Genomic DNA, 17,119 nt, shown 5'->3' with positions numbered 1-17,119 from the left:
CTTTATTTGAGAAAAGAGACTTGATTCTTGCATAATAATTGTGCAGAAATCTAGAGATATGGTGAAACTCACGTAATAAGTCTCATTACATAGCTTCACATGAAACCCAACCCATATCTTGGACTTCTTCACAACAGTTGTAGAGTCTTAAAAAAATGATTTGTTGAGAACCCTCAAAAATATCTTCTAATCTCAAAAATATCTTCTTATGTGACATTAGAAGATATTTTTGATTAAGAATTCTTATCTTAATAAAAAAGTGGGCAAGGAGACGGTTTCGTTCCTATGTATCAGCCCTCCTTTATTCGACCCGTTTTATAGATATTGGAGGTGGGATTACGCTTCTATATTTATATGCTGTCGGTGTGGGACAAACGACCGTCAAAATTCACAGACACAGAGATTCATTCAATTACCAGGAGGCGAAAATTGAAGCCGACGATGATAGACCTGCAATAATACTGGTATATATATGAGGCATATATCTCTATCTAGTATATATTCATTCAAGCATCCTTTCACCTTGGTCTACCTTCTTGACCCTCTGTTCCACTCCATCTTTCTCCAGGCAGATCAGAGGATCTTTGTGAGGAAGTTCGATGAGTAGAGATGGAAGAGCCAAGCACAAACAGATACAGAGAGTCAAATCTGTCAGATTTTCTTCCCCATAGGCCATAGGCCCATAGAGTATGCGTTCACCTATCACCTATGGGATCGGAATTGAAGCGTGTGCAACTTCACCAAGGTGGCCAGCGAAGGCTTGGGCGACATCGTTCACGCATGCTGTATGAAAACGACGCGGCTGAAGATGGCGGGAGCCACGATGTGCGGTAGCTTCTTCATTAATTTCTATCCAGACCCTTCATGCAAGCTAGATCTGTATTATTCTCTTGATCTTCAGCTTAATATATATATATATATATTGATTATTATTACTTAATAAATTATATATAGGAGAGAAATTTCATCAAAATCATATATAATATTTTTTTTTTATTTTTTTTTTATAGATATGCTTCTCATATGTTTTTTTAATATAATTAATAAAAAAACATGTATGTGCTTCTCTCATAGTTAAAAGATACATGTAATTTTTATATGTGAGTTGTAGAAAATTTTCTACAAAATAAAAATTTCTATCCTTATATATATACTAAGCCGAATTAAGAGTATCCTCCATAGAATAAGCAAATGACTCATAATAGTTAAATTTAACTATTGTAAATCCTATTTTGTCTCCTGCAGAATAATCCATTCATTATTCAGAATACAAAGAGTTTTTTATTATTTATTAATCTCACTTTTTCTTTCACATTATTTTTCATACAAAATAATATTTAAAAAAAATAAAGAATAGAATAAAAAATCTGTTAGAGACTGTATAAGAAAAATAATAATCAAAGTAAAAATTTATACTTTTTTCATAATTATTTTAATTCATGTTGAAGATGCGGTAAACAAGAGTTTTGAATAGAAGTAATTCTACAAGTACATTAAGTGGTTATAAAAAATTAAAGTGACTTTTAAAATTACTATTTGATCAATCACATGCTTAATAGTGATTTGAAAAATCATTTTATTTTTTAATTGACACTTAATATATATAATTACTTGTCAGACAGAGAGTATACTCCTATATATAATAATTAAGCTTAGTAGTTTCGTGTTTACCAATAACCACCTACCTTTTTTTTATGGAATTTACTTTGGTCACTAGTTATCTCGAAGAGACAAAAGATTTCTTCTCCCTATCTAAAGGGCAAAAACGAGAAAAAAAAGAAAAAGAAAAAGAAAAAGAAAAAGAAGAGGAATAAAAAAAAGAATAAAGAAAGATTTCCCTGAATTATATTCTAAAGAAAGAAGATGTCTCAAATTATATTCTGGTTGATGATTTATCTGTGGGCAAATAAAGTCATTTGAAGGACAATGGTGGATACCTTCAGAACCAAGGGAAATAAAATAGGGTTGCTGAATTATAAGTTGGTGAAAACCATTGAAAATGCTACATTGGCCTGCGTCATAACACCATTTTCATTTCATTTGATAATTATTGTTTTGTTTGCTAGTTTTATTAATATTTTTTCTTTTGTTACGGTTACAATATATTTATAATGTCGAATTGAGATCAAGTAGGATAGAAATAAAGTATTGATTCGAACTCTTACTTGGTGTTAAAATAATAGCTGTGAGTAGTCATTGACTTCCATAAATGGGTAGAAGAATGAGACCTATTATGGGATATATTTTGCATTATAGACATGATCATTACGCGTTAACATGATTATTTTATTCCACCTCGGTATAAATGATGTTTTAAAATATTAAATAAAATTACATTGTACATGAGGGGACACACACATGTGTGTGTGTGTGAAATTTGATACGGATGATTAAATAAATGTTTACCATTTCATGAAGAAGCTTTTAATTAAAGGTATATCCGAAAATGGAAAACAGATGAATTACCTGAAGTTTCCCATTCTGACACGTAACACCCCATCTTCTTCCAAATGACCTTTCTTGATTTTGAATCTACAGATCACTTGTGTTCATCTCCTTCGATTGTTTTTCCGCTGCAAAGAAGAAAACATGGCCGATGTTGTGGGAGGAGCGCTTCTCTCTGTTGTGTTGCAGGAGTTATTTGGAAAAATGACTCGAGAGGTCCTTGACATCTTTCAGGGACGAAAACTCGCCGATGGGCCCTTAAGAAAGCTGAAGGTAGCATTGCTGTCTGTGAATGCGGTGCTGGAGGACGCGGAGGACAAGGAACTCACGAAGCCTGCTGTGAAAGAGTGGCTTGATGAGCTGAAAGATGCTGTTTTTGATGCAGAAGACATGTTGGCTGAGATTGATACGGAAATCCAGAGACGCGAGTTGGCCGCTTCTGAATCTCGAACCACTGCAATAAAGGTACGAAACTCGGTCTCTGATCTTCTTAATCCTTTTGCCAAGGAGATACAACCGAGGATGGAAGAGGTTCTTGACCGATTAGAATATCTGGCAAAACAAAAGGATGTCTTAGGTCTAACAGAAGGGCTTGGAGGGAAATCTTCAGGAAGGCTTCCCACGACTTCTTTGGTTGAAGAATCTTGTGTTTTTGGTAGGGATTGTGATAAGGAGGCAATAATTAACTTGTTGCTCTCGGATGACGGAAGAGGCAGTGGGATGTGTGTGGTTGGCATTGTGGGCATGGGTGGAATTGGCAAGACAACGCTTGCTCAGCTTGTATACAACGACAAGAAGGTGAAGGAGCATTTCGACCTTGAGGCATGGGTATGTGTTTCAGACGATTTTGACGTGTTCAGGGTGACGAGAACAATTCTAGAGGCAGTAACATCGTCAACCTGTGATATTAAGGATCTGAATCGGCTTCAAGTTACACTGAAGGAGAGGTTGATGGGGAAAAAATTCCTACTTGTTTTAGATGATGTATGGAATAAGAATTATAGTGATTGGGAAGTCTTAATCAATCCCTTTAAATTTGGGACACAAGGAAGTAGGGTCATCGTAACAACGCGTGATAATGATGTTGCATCCGTAGTACGCTCTTGTGGGACTCATTGTCTGAATAAATTATCAGAAGATGATTGCTGGTCAATATTTTCAGACCATGCTTTTCACAATGTTGACTTTAACGCACATCCTGAGCTAGAGGCAGTTGGCAGACAAATTGTGAAGAAGTGTGAAGGCCTACCTTTAGCCGCCAAAATGATTGGGGCTCTCTTGTGGTCGAAATTAGATGTTGAAGAATGGGACAAGATACTGAATAGTGAAATATGGGATTTGCCAATTGAGGAGACAAACATTCTTCCTGCATTAAGATTAAGCTACAAATATCTACCCTCACATCTAAAGCGATGCTTTGCTTATTGTTCAATATTCCCAAAGGGTTACGCATTTGAAAAAGATAGATTAGTTTTACTGTGGATGGCTGAAGGTTTCTTGCAAGAACCCCAAAACAAAACAATGGAAGAAGCTGGTAATGATTACTTTCTTGATCTTGTATCAAGATCATTGTTTCAACAATCAAGTGGTGATAAATCATGTTTTGTAATGCACGATCTTGTCAATGACTTAGCCAAGTTTGTATCTGGACAATTTATCTTTAGGCTGGAGGGTGACAGTTTTTACAGAATTGTGAACAAGACTCGTCACTTGTCATATTTCAGAACAAGATTTGATAACTTTAAGAAGTTTGAGGCTCTTTACGAGGTTAAGCGGCTGCGCACCTTCTTGCCATTAGAATTCTCAATATTGGACAACAATTTATCTAAAAAGGTACCGAATGATCTATTGCCGAAGCTAAGATGTTTACGGGTACTCTCTTTGTCTCATTATGAGAATATGGCTAACTTCCCTGATTCAATTGGCAAAATTAAACAACTACGTTATTTGGACATTTCTTTTACTGCAATTAAAAGGTTACCTGATTCCATGTGTAAGTTGATCAATTTGCAAACACTCAACTTATCATGTTGTTACAATCTTGTTGGATTGCCAAAGGATATGCGAAAACTCATTAATCTACGACATCTTGATATTAGTGGAATTGACATAATGGAGATGCCGATACAATTGGGTAGACTTAAATGTCTCCAAACGTTGACAAAATTTATTATTGGTAGCCGTAATGGGTCTTGCATTGGAGAGTTGGGAAAGCTTACTAATCTTCGAGGAAAACTTGCTATTTTGAACCTTCAAAATGTTGTCTCTTCTATAGATGCCTCAGATGCAGGCTTGAAGGACAAGAAGCACGTTAATGAGTTGGTGTTGGAATGGAAAGCTGATACTGATATTTTAGAAAGTCAAAGAACTATACTTGACAGGCTCCAGCCTCATTTAAATTTGAAAAGTCTCACTATCAACAACTATGGCGGTCAAAGTTTTCCAGATTGGGTAGGGCATGATTCATTCTTTAATATGGTATCTCTTCATCTAAACAAGTGTAAATATTGTTGTAGCTTGCCATCGCTTGGACAACTACCCTCTCTGCAAGACCTCTCTATTGTTGAGTTTGATGCAATTGTTAGAGTGGATCCTGGATTTTATGGTAGTGGTTCATCTTCAATTAGGCCATTTAAAGCATTGAAAGTTCTAAGGTTCGAGTTGATGTTGAAGTGGGAGGAATGGTTTTCCTTTGGCGCTAAAAACGAAGGTGGACCTTTTCCTCAGCTCCAAGAGCTTTATATTCATGATTGTCCCAAGTTAACAGGAAAGTTTCCCATCCATCTTCCTTCTTTAGCCAAACTTGAGATCAAGGAATGTCCACTACTGGTGTCTTCACTCCCGAGGGCTCCTGCTATATGTCAATTGAATCTAACACGCTGTAACGAGGTATTGTTAAAGGAATTGCCAACTAGAATACAAGTTCTCAAAGTTGGAGGATTTGATACACTAGATTCCCAAGCCAACATAATGATGGGCCCCAGTAGTTCTCTTCAAGAGTTAGAAGTCAGTGATTGTTCCTCGTTTGTGTCCATTTCCAAGGGTGATCTAGCATCTACATTAAAATCCCTTATCATCATGAAGTGTGGGGTTTTAGAGCTCCCAATGTACCCAATCTTTTCATCCCTTAAAAAGTTATACTTATATGATATTTATGATTCTCTCAAGTCCGTCCCATTGGACTTATTCCCAATGCTCTGTGATATCCATATCTTTGGGTGTACGAATTTGGAATCTTTGACAGTTTCAGAACAATATGAACATGATTTAATGACCTTGCAAATGCGAATCATAAATTGCCCTTGTTTTGTATCTTTTCCAAAAGGCGGATTGTGTGCTCCCAACCTCACATTGTTTTGGGTTTGGAATTGTGAGAGTCTGAGGTCACTGCCTGACAGGATGGACATCCTCCTATCTCTTGAGGAATTTCAAATAGTACATTGTCCAAAAGTCGAGTCGTTTCCTGAAGGGGGCTTGCCTTCCAATCTGAAGTCAATTTCTATCATGGATTGTGACAAACTAGTTCCAAGCCGGACTGGATGGGGTTTCCAAAAGCTTCTCTTTCTTAGAAATTTGTCCATTTGTGGCGAAAAGGGAGATGTAGAGTCCTTTTCAGAGGTGGGATTGCTGTCTCCCCATCTGGCTGTTCTTCAAATCTCTAATTTTCCTAATATGAGATCTTTGGACAAGAAGGGGCATCAAGAACTCACATCTCTTGAAGAATTGCGGATCTATGACTGCCCTATGCTCAAGTACATGCCAGAAGAGGGGTTGCCTGCCTCCGTTTCTGTTCTATTGATCAGAAAATGTCCTTTGTTAAAGAAAAAGTGTCGTAGGAAAAAGGGAAAAGAATGGCGCAAGATTGCTCATGTCCATCTATTAATGATTGATGATGAATTAATTGAATGAGCTAACCGTAGCAGCATTCTCCACTCAGGTACCTGCTTTTTTCTAGTGCTTACTCTCGCTCTCTTATAAGTGTATCATTGTTTTATCTCTGTCGAATTATTTTCCTTTTTGATGGTTAATGTTAATTGTATGGAAAAATTTTAATTGACAGAATTTAGAAGATGGAAGAGTTTGGCTATGAATATACAAAGCAGAGGCTTGCACGTAGAATCTGATGCGCCACTCCTCACATCATCTGATGCTCACGTGTGTGGATTTTCTGTTTTAATCTACTATGAATGCGTTGTTATTCCATTTTTTGATTATAAAATTTAGTTATTTTCTTATGAATAGGTACTGAAAATCTAGTGGCTACCTGTAGAACTTGTTTTGTGGTGCTAAATCAAGATCCCGGGAAATTTTGGCACTTTTAGATTTGCTCAAGTGTAGGCTTTGAATTACCAATCAGTATCTTTTCTTCTGATGGCTGTTATGTGGGAAAAGGTAATCATTGGAAGTAGAGGACTTTTTGTGGCTATTGTATGATCCCTGTTAGGGTGGCTGATGATTTATGGTACAAAAATGGCAGGATGCCTACTATCCAACTTTCACTGTCAACTGATGCTAGTGCATTTTCTGATTCCTTCAATTTTCAGATTTTTGTGATAAAGTCATTTGCATTGCCAAAGTAAACTCCATTTGGAAAGCCAGGATTAGAAGCAGTTCCAACACCAGCTTTGGGTCAACAAGACAAGCCAAGACCTGTACTCCAGGTTGTTGTCTCAGATTCATTCTGCAGATGCGGGATGGGAACTTGAATCCTTTTGAAAAACAGGTCTTTGTGGCTGAATAGGCGAGCCATTCCTCACTGCCTGAGGAATTCTTGGGAGAAGCCTTGAAAACTGCGGTTTATATTCAGAACCGAGTTCCTTGCAAAGCTGCACCTGAAACTCCTCATAAGCAATGGACAGGAAAGATGCTGAGAAACTGCATCTGGGTATAAGAGGTTGACAATTATCTGTTGATTAAACAGTGCAGGTGCGTTTGCCTGGTGCTTCCTTTCTTTATCCTCAGCCTTCTCTTATGTTTCTTTGATGCATTTTTTTTTTCTCTCTTTTTTGAGTGCTAATATATTACTTAGAATATATTGAAATCATTGAAAAAGTTTCTTTTGATTGCTTTTCAATTGAAAGAGAATGAAAAAAGCAAAAAGCTAAAAGGACTTCTTTTATCTTAAAAATGAAGAAATAGTCTTAACACTTTTGTCCTCCCCTGCTGTATTTGTGTTCTAGTGTCTCTGTTGAGCACTTTGCTGGTAGTTTTCTTTCAATATTTTAAAATGCAATGATATATCTGAAAATTTCTTAGGAAACTACATACTTGTCTCTTCCATTTTAGTACAAATGCAGCTTCTCCCTTTCCTTTTTTTCCCCATTTTGTTCGTAAGATGAGTTCAATTTTTTTTTTTAAAATTTTAAATTTTTTATCTTTGCAATGAAAATCCCTTTTATCTGTATTTTCCAAGCCCCAATACATGAACATAAATATTAACACTAGTCATATATCGTATCACAATCATATGCACAAATATATGTATATAAAAGCTGTATCCTTAAGAGAATAGGCTAAAATTGCAACAAGTTGCAGTCTAAAATGATGACATGTGATGTGGCGGTTTATGATGTGGCATGCTTTTAAAGTATTTCAATTACAACAAAATGCACTTTCTAGTGCTTCAGTGAAAACACACGTTTTAAGTGTCCTAGGGTTTTAGGAGAGTGGAAAACAAAGCTACACCACATGGCCGTTCATTAACTCTCTCTTTAACCCTCTCTCAAATCTTTCTCACTCTGTACTATTTCATGTTCATGTACGATTTGCTAGAATTTTCACGAGCGTGACAGAATTTCAATTTTTAGACGACGATTCCTTCACTCGCCTCTACATCTTTGTCAAGTCTGAGATTCTGTTCATGTTTGATCTCCTCTTTTCTTTTTTCTTTTTTGATGAATAATAATTTATTGATGAGAAAAAAAAAAGAAAAAAAAAAGCTTGAGTACACGATAATTATACAAGAGAAACAACCACCCTTAATGGCTTTGAAAATCTAAAAGTTAACAAGATCTACAAGACAAGAGGAAGGGAAATTAGGAACAAAAGAAACAGCCTAATCTAAGAGAGAACTCAAAAAGGAGGATTTTAGTTTTAACATATTAGACTTGTGGTCTTTGAAAAGACGTTAATTTCTTTCTCCTCAAATGCTCCACATAAGTAAAGTAGGGATGGCTTTCTACATGGTCTGTTTGGATTGATTCCACCATTGCATCTTCCAACAATGAAGTAGCTATAGAATGTCACTAGGCATGACCCAAGAGACTCCAAATATGATAAGAACTAGGTGTCATATCTCACTAGTAAACTCACAATGAATGAGAGGTGGTTTACGGTCTCCGCGCTCATCTTGCAAAGAAAACAACAATTGATAAGGGTAAGATCTCGCCTCCGAAGATTATCAATCGTAAGGAGTTTACCCAAAGCTACTATCCAAGTGAAGAAAGCAATACGGGGTGGAGCCTTCACCTTTCAAATACTCTTCCAACGGAAAATGGAAGGCCCTCCAGATTGTAAAGTATGGTAATAGCTCTTCACTTCAAACCTGTGGTTACAAGTTGGGGGACTACAACATTTTTTCTATCTCTCTTGGGTGGGTTTTCGATCCTCCTCTCTGAGTCTTTTTCAATTTTGAATCTTAGGCGGTTTTTGGTTCTTGGGTGATAGAAACCCCTCGAAAATCATAAAATAAAAGGAAAAAGGGATAAATCGATTGCTTTGAGGGAATCGAACCTCCAATTGATCACTTCCAATTGCCTTAGGCAAAATTATGTTTTTCTTCACTTAATTTCCATACGGCATCTACATTGAATTTATAGAATAAAACATGACTTATTTAGGTAAGAAAATCTAGGGTTTAGCCTATTAAGGAAATAAAATCAATATTAAGGAAATATTTTTTTTTTGATAAGTAAGAGAATTTTATTAAAAAACGCAAAGCGCAATCAAAACAACTTTGCCACGCTTAATAGGAATAAGGTTCCTAACATTCTCCCACGCTTAAAAACAACTTTGCCCACAAGTTTGATTATTAATGAAACATGTCTCCAATCCCGTCCTTGATCCCATGGCAGCTACCATGTCTTCATTAAATGTAGTGTCTTAGGAGTGAAGCGCGATAGAAGAGGAACCCAAGGATATTTTTTAATATTGCTCTTTCTATTTGGAGAATCATAGTAAAATTTTGAATCAACATCACTCTTCTGAGACAGGTAGTGGACCATCACAATTTGGAGCAAACACTTCTTTGTAGTTATTGGACTTTGCTGTATCAATTCCTTTCCAATATATCATTGCCAAATCTGATCATAAGATGATTCTTCGTCAGATTGTTGAGACAATATCTCAACTAGTTTTTCATCCATTGTGCACCCAGCACTCACTAAGGATACCATTTTATCCTCGTCCATCATGGGATTCACGTTTTCCTTTGTATTGAACAATTATCAATATCGGAGACATCTGAAAATTTTGATGAAATGAATTCCAGCTTCAAAACTATTACCTTTGTCTCAATCAACTCCTCTTGCATGGTATGCGTTTTGCAGTTAGGACAGATTATGAACTACCTTTACTAGTCGGTTTATCTATCAGTTTGATTTTTTGATAGTTTTGCTTGCCGAATCTCTTCTCTTCTCTCCTTGTAAGTGAAATTGCAGCTATCATGGTTTGGGGTCGTCGAGCCTCGACTTCTTGTCGAATTTCTGGCCAAAGTCCTTCAATGAATGTATTCACTAACAGTACATCAGACCAATTATGAGCTTGACCAGATAACTGCTCAAAACAATTTATGCATTCCTCAACTTTTGATGTTTGCCGAATTTTGCTTACTTACCATCCATATTTTCATATGTTGGACCAAATCAAAGGAGTCCTTTCACAAATTCCTTTCAAGTTGGCTCTCCATTGCATGCTACAAACACATAAATCCACTATTATGCCTTTCGTTCAAGATTATTAGCTGCTATCTCCACTTTTGTTATTTCTGGCATCTGATGAAATTGAAAATAATATTATGCTCGTAATAACCAGCTAGAGGGATCTTGACCATCCCAATGTTGGAACTTCACTTTTACATGTGAAACTCGGTATTCATGCTCTCTTCGTGATTCGACTGTCCCAAAACTCACTCTCATCCCTTGATGGTCTAGGGATCGGTCAATGGCTCATTTAATGGAGTCATCAATCAATTCTTTTAGTTGCTCGATACATTTCAAGCTAATTTGTGACTCACGTGAAGCAATTTATTTTCCTCTCTCTTTTTTTTTTTTTTTTTTTCTTTTCGGGCCCTTACTAAGAATATGATATTCTTATATTACATTAAACTGGGATAAGGATTATCTAAATCCCATAACCAAACATATGCAAATTTAATACCTAAACCAAGATATTATATCCCTAAACCAGAGTAGGCTATCCTCAAACTGGAAAATGGGTAAGAATTCAAACCTGTAGCCAAACACCCATTGTCTTCCTCCTTAAACTCACCCACAACCCTCCTTTTTGTGCCATTGTGTATAGGCACAGATCCTCGCCTATTAGTTTGGTGGGAGGGGTCTACAAAATGATACATTAATTTTCTGTGGGGCACAGGCTGAATATGTTCGAAATTTGAGGTGTACCTTCTTGTGCTTCGAAGCGGTGTCGGGGTTGAGGATTAATCTTGGCAAATCCGAATTGGTCCCAATTGGTGAGGTGGATGATGTAGAGTCTTTGGCTCATATTCTGGGTTGTAGAATTGGGTCTTTGCCGATGACATATTTGGGTCTGCCGCTGGGGGCGTCGTTTAAATCTCTTTCTCTTTGGAATGGGGTTATTGAGAAGGTACAACGAAGGTTTGCTAGTTGGAAGAAGATCTATCTATCCAAGGGTGGCAGGGTGACGTTAATTCATAGTACACTGTCCAACATTCCTACTTATTTTTTATCTTTATTTCCCATTCCTGTAAGTGTAGCCAAGAAATTGGAGTGGCTTCAAAGGGAGTTTCTATGGAGTGGTTTGGGGGATGAGACTAAATTTCATTTAGTCAATTGGAATCGGGTTTGTTCTCCAATCAAGGTAGGTGGATTGGGAGTACGTAATATTATTAAGTTTAATCAAGCCTTATTGGGGAAATGGTTATGGAGGTTTTCGTAGGAATGAGATGCTTTTTGGAGATTGGTGATTGAGGTGAAGTATGAGAGTGTGAGGGGAGGGTGGAGTTCTTTACCGGCGACGGGGTCTTATGGTGTGAGTGTTTGAAAGTTTATCTGAAGGGGGTGGGATGGGGGTGGGATAATTTAGCCAAGTACTTGTGTTTTGAGGTGGGTGAGGGGTCTCATATTCGCTTTTGGCATGATTTATGGTGTGGGAACAGGCCGCTTAAGCTTTGCTATCCAGTTTTGTACTCTATTGCTCGTTTTCTGGATGCTTGGGTGGTGGATAATTTGTCTGTGGTAAGAGGTGTGGCTCATTGGAATGTTCCCTTTACGCGCTATGCTCAGGATTGGGAGGTGGAGATGGTGATATCCTTCTATGAACAATTCTACTCTACTCGGATTCGGCACGGAGAGGTTGATAGGGTGGTGTGGAATCCTTCTAAGAAGAGGAATTTTGAAGTGAAGACTTTTTATAAAGCATTAGTTGGTCAAGAGGCGGATTATTTCCCTTGGAAAGGAATATGGCGTGTTCAAGCTCCAAAGCGGGTGGCCTTTTTTGTTGGACAGCAGCTTTAGGAAAGATCTTAACTCATGATAATTTACGTAGGCGTGGTATTGTGGTGGTAGAGTGGTGTGTTATGTGTAAAAAGCATGGGGAAACCGTTGATCACATCCTTCTTCATTGTGACGTGGCGCGGGTTTTTTGGAGTTACTTTTATAGCTTGTTTGGGGTGGAGTGGGTTATGCCTAGTAGTGTTTTGGAATTAATGAGTGGTTGGGGCACCTTGCTGGGTCGTGGTTCTGCTATCCGTATTTGGAAACAGGTTCCTTTATGTGTTTTGTGGGGTTTGTGGTGTGAGAGAAATTCTAGGCTTTTTGAGGATGTGGAGGTTACAGTTGGGGCTATTTGTAGAAATGCGCTTCATATGTTATATTTGTGGGTGTCGGCGCATAGCCCGGGTCGTATGTCGTATGCCGTATGCTGATTTTTTACTTTCATGTTCGTTTATTTCCTCTGACTAGGAGCTCTTTTGTATACTTCCTGTGTACTAGGGTTGCGCCCCTTTGCGCTTTTTTATGAATTATTACTTATAAAAAAAAAATCTGATCATAAGATGATTCTTCGTCAGATTGTTGAGACAATATCTCAACTAGTTTTTCATCCATTGTGCACCCAGCACTCACTAAGGGTACCATTTTATCCTCGTCCATCATGGGATTCACGTTCTCCTTTGTATTGAACAATTATCAATATCGGAGACATCTGAAAATTTTGATGAAATGAATTCCAGCTTCAAAACTATTACCTTTGTCTCAATCGACTCCTCTTGCATGGTATGCGTGTTGCAGTTAGGACAGATTATGAACTACCTTTACTAGTCGGTTTATTTATCAGTTTGATTTTTTGATAGTTTTGCTCGCTGAATCTCTTCTCTTCTCTCCTTGTAAGTGAAATTGCAGCTATCATGGTTTGGGGTCGTCGAGCCTTGACTTCTTGTCGAATTTCTGGCCAAAGTCCTTCAATGAATGTATTCACTAACAGTACATCGGACCAATTATGAGCTTGACCAGATAACTGCTCAAAACAATTTATGTATTCCTCAACTTTTGATGTTTGCCGAATTTTTGCTTACTTACCATCCATATTTTCATATGTTGGACCAAATCGAAGGAGTCCTTTCACAAATTCCTTTCAAGTTGGCTCTCCATTGCATGCTACAAACACATAAATCCACTATTATGCCTTTCGCTCAAGATTATCAGCTGCTATCTCCACTTTTATTATTTCTGGCATCTGATGAAATTGAAAATAATATTATGCTCGTAATAACCAGCTAGAGGGATCTTGACCATCCCAATGTTGGAACTTCACTTTTACATGTGAAACTCGGTATTCATGCTCTCTTCGTGATTCGACTGTCCCAAAACTCACTCTCATCCCTTGATGGTCTAGGGATCGGTCAATGGCTCATTTAATGGAGTCATCAATCAATTCTTTTAGTTGCTCGATACATTTCAAGCTAATTTGTGACTCACGTGAAGCAATTTATTTTCCTCTCTTTTTTTTTTTTTTTTTTTCTTTTCGGGCCCTTACTAAGAATATGATATTCTTATATTACATTAAACTGGGATAAGGATTATCTAAATCCCATAACCAAACATATGCAAATTTAATACCTAAACCAGGATATTATATCCCTAAACTAGAGTAGGCTATCCTCAAACTGGAAAATGGGTAAGAATTCAAACCTGTAGCCAAACACCCATTGTCTTCCTCCTTAAACTCACCCACAAACCTCCTCCTTGTGCCACTGTGTATAGGCACCAATCCTCGCCACACCACCCTGCATGGCACTTTACTGCCATAGCCTAGCCACGGCGAATGGCTTCCGCTTTTCGCGCGGCCACCGTGTGCCCACATCACCCATGGATACCACAGATCAGTCAACCCTCTCACCATTGTGCGTAAACTACTATTGCCACCTTCCCGGACAGGCCCCAAGCGCTCCACTCTAGTCGTAGAGATCCACTGTCAACCACTAGAACAACGCCACTCACCCACTGCACACGATGGCCACAATCAACACTAGTGGTCCATCACCTTGTGCGAACCACCACGTAGGTTCATCCTTGCACTGCACACGACACAATAACCCCCAACGTTCAAACACGATCAACTCTGGTTGAGTTTTTTTTTATTCATAATTTTTTAAATGGGCTAAATGGAAAACAAGAAAAAGAAAAAAACACAGGAAAATCGAACTTGACTCTGATATCAAATGATAGGAACCCAAGGATTTCTATCAATATAAATCAGAAGATAAAAGGAGAAAGGGATAAATTGATAGTTTCGAGGGAATCGAACCTCAAATTGATCACTTTGAGGGGATCAACCTCCAATTACCTTAGGCAAAATTATGTTTTTTCTTCACTTAATTGCCTTATGGCATCTACATTGAATTTATAGAATAAAGCATGACTTATTTAGGTAAGAAAATCTAGGGTTTAGCCTATTAAGGAAATAAAATCAAAATATACTAATACAACTTATTAAGGAAATATAAATATAAGGTTCCTAACATTGGGAAGATTGGGAATCTTAATTTATTTTATTTTGGATTCAATTGAATATGCAGAAGTCTGAGAAGGCTTCTAGGAGAAAAGCAGGGCATCTACACCTTCGATGAACGCGGAAATTCGTCGGTACAAGGCTCGATTGATGGACGAAATTCCTAAGCTACAAAATTCGCTATGAAGGTGAATTTACATTTTATTTTTTATTTATGCTAAAAAAATATAGGCTCACTTGTAAATTTAGGGCTCATGCTATTATAGTGAATGTCAATGCAAGTAGAGAAAGACATCTATTCAGGTTTATTGCTTTCATCCTATCTTATTTTGGTTACTACTATCTATAAAATTCTATTTGATTTGATGCAAAGTCTTTTTTTTGGAATGAAGTACGTGGTCACTTCTAAGACGATGTAATAAAGGTCATCTAAAATCTTTTTGAGGATATGTTTGGGTTCAGTTTGGATTGTTAGAGTTAGGGCTAGGTCAGGGCTTTGGGTTTGAAGCTTCTGGAAGGGGCAGTTGTTTTGGAATTGGAATGGTGAGGCTATAGTGCTTCATATTATTCAGTTTTGTTGTTAAGTTTTGGAATTGGAATGGTGGTGCTTTGGTTCTTCATATCATTCGGTTTTTGTTGTTTAATCTGTGTCAATTAGGGTTTAGGGTTACGATTAGGTTTTGTTTAATATTGGATTTTATGGCATCAGATTTGTTTTTGGTTGTGATGTTGATACTAATATGAGATTTGGCAAGTGGATTACATGAGCTAAGTATATTCTGTGATGCACTTCGTAGAATTGCAATTTTAATTACAAATCATGGGGCTGCGAGTCTAGACCAAGTTTCCGGGTGTGTAGGGATCTTTGCCCGAACATGACGTTGGGTTAAATTAGGGTTTTCATTTTTTTTTTTTAAAACAATTGATAGAGTTTGGATGAGGAAATGTGTGGAAAGTGGTAGCTATTTTATTGATTGGAAAATTAATGCCGTGAGGCTAAGCTGTTCGATTAAAAGTCTTGAGAGAAGAGCTAATCTGTGAGCCCCTTTTAAGTTGAGGTGTTGAAGTCATAGGAGTTGATATTTCTTGAAGGGAAAAATTGCAACCTTTATTAGTTTGGACAGTATAGTTTTCTAGATATAACCTAGCAGTGCGACATGACACGATTCTTGAACTGCTAGAGAGATTTCTCTTCATGAAGAATAGAGGGCACTGGAAGCTATGTAATTGTGTTCTTTCTAAGATACTTATCCACATTCATGTAACTAGAAAGATACAATTGCAGTGCATTCAAATCCTAGATGACCTGTGCATGCTGCTAGGTTATATCTTCATTGTCAGTTCATCAACTATGTTGGTGGTAAGGCTGTTCCAAGTAAAATTGGGTTTTAGGTTGAATTTTATATGCTCATCTCCACTGTCATTTCATCAACTATGTTGTTGAAGATCAATTATTTGAGGAGAACAAAATAATCAAAAAAGGTGGGAGGAGACTGAAACAGGAATAAATAACACCCATCTGCCATCTGGTTGTCCTATGACCAATAATGAAATAGATCATGGGGAGATGCTCCTTAGGCTACCTCTGTGAACTAAAGCATGTTTCCTACTTGCAGTATGCAGACTCATGCACATAATCAATATACCATCTGTCATTATCAACCAGAACCAAAAAGTGCTTGCAAAGAACTATTTTTTATTTTATATATTATCTTCCCCCCACTTACCAAAACATATATTATTTTCAATACATATAGTACGAGCTCCATAGGATGGACATATACCTTTTGAAAATGAATGGCGGTCTTAATCCAGGTGTGTCAAAACCAGGTTTTCCACATCCAACTACACCATGAATTTGTATATCCAAAAGCATTCGAAATCAATCTTCTTGTCCTGCTGAAATTCAAAGATGACTTCAATGTGATGCTCCCCAGATTACAAGCATCCAATTCTATTGGACTAGTCATGTGTAATTTTCATTTTCAGGGCTGGATTTTTCTATAGCTTTGTTTTGCTGTATTTTAGCAATTTCTGATTGTTTTATGTTATGGACTAATATTACACTATGATGGCCATCTATCATGGTTGTTTTGGCATTGGCATCCTCATTCAGGGTGCCTGTTTTGTCATGGTACTCCTGTAGTCCTGTTACTAGGAAAACGACAAAGAATAGGGAGCAAAATAGAAACCGACTCTATGGTATGAGGTCAGTAGAGTTACCTTTTGAAAATGAATGGTGGATATTTCATTCAATGTTCCCTTGCATGATTGGTCACAAAATTCTGAGTAGGTTAGATTAGTCAAACACTTTATATTCCTTATATTCATCTCCAAATCTAATTTGATATGACCTTTCAAATATGTGCAATTTTTTCAGAATGAGCGGATGAAAAAAGACATGACTTCCGTTGATTGATCAAAAGCTGCTTGGTTAATTTTCAAGGGGTAAGTGAATCTTATATAT

General features: G+C 37.3%; 1 protein-coding gene across 7 annotated transcripts in view; it reads left to right on the top strand.

Moving 5' to 3' along the window:
- The first annotated feature begins 303 nt into the window (after positions 1-303).
- LOC133879615 (putative disease resistance RPP13-like protein 1) overlaps positions 304-17,119 on the top strand; it is a 56,143-nt gene continuing 39,327 nt past the window's right edge. For 3 of the 7 annotated variants that reach the window (XM_062318249.1, XM_062318248.1, XM_062318244.1), the window contains exons 1-8: positions 304-464; positions 569-825; positions 2,539-6,382; positions 6,506-6,600; positions 6,688-6,837; positions 6,990-7,371; positions 14,720-14,840; positions 17,033-17,100. In XM_062318249.1, coding sequence (XP_062174233.1) covers positions 709-825; positions 2,539-6,354 — 3,933 coding nt within the window. In that variant the 5' untranslated portion in view covers positions 304-464; positions 569-708 and the 3' untranslated portion in view covers positions 6,355-6,382; positions 6,506-6,600; positions 6,688-6,837; ... (1 more) ...; positions 14,720-14,840; positions 17,033-17,100. Of the gene's footprint in view, positions 831-2,538; positions 6,383-6,498; positions 6,601-6,687; positions 6,838-6,922; positions 7,372-14,719; positions 14,841-17,032; positions 17,101-17,119 lie in introns of all 7 variants that reach the window. The other 4 variants (XM_062318247.1, XM_062318246.1, XM_062318245.1 and 1 more) reach the window with 4 other exon arrangements.

Source organism: Alnus glutinosa, chromosome 10 (assembly GCF_958979055.1).
Source record: "Alnus glutinosa chromosome 10, dhAlnGlut1.1, whole genome shotgun sequence".
In the NCBI taxonomy this organism is placed as follows: domain Eukaryota; kingdom Viridiplantae; phylum Streptophyta; class Magnoliopsida; order Fagales; family Betulaceae; genus Alnus; species Alnus glutinosa.
The sequence above is the reverse complement of the archived record's forward strand: the minus strand, read 5'-3'. Positions and strand labels throughout refer to the sequence as shown.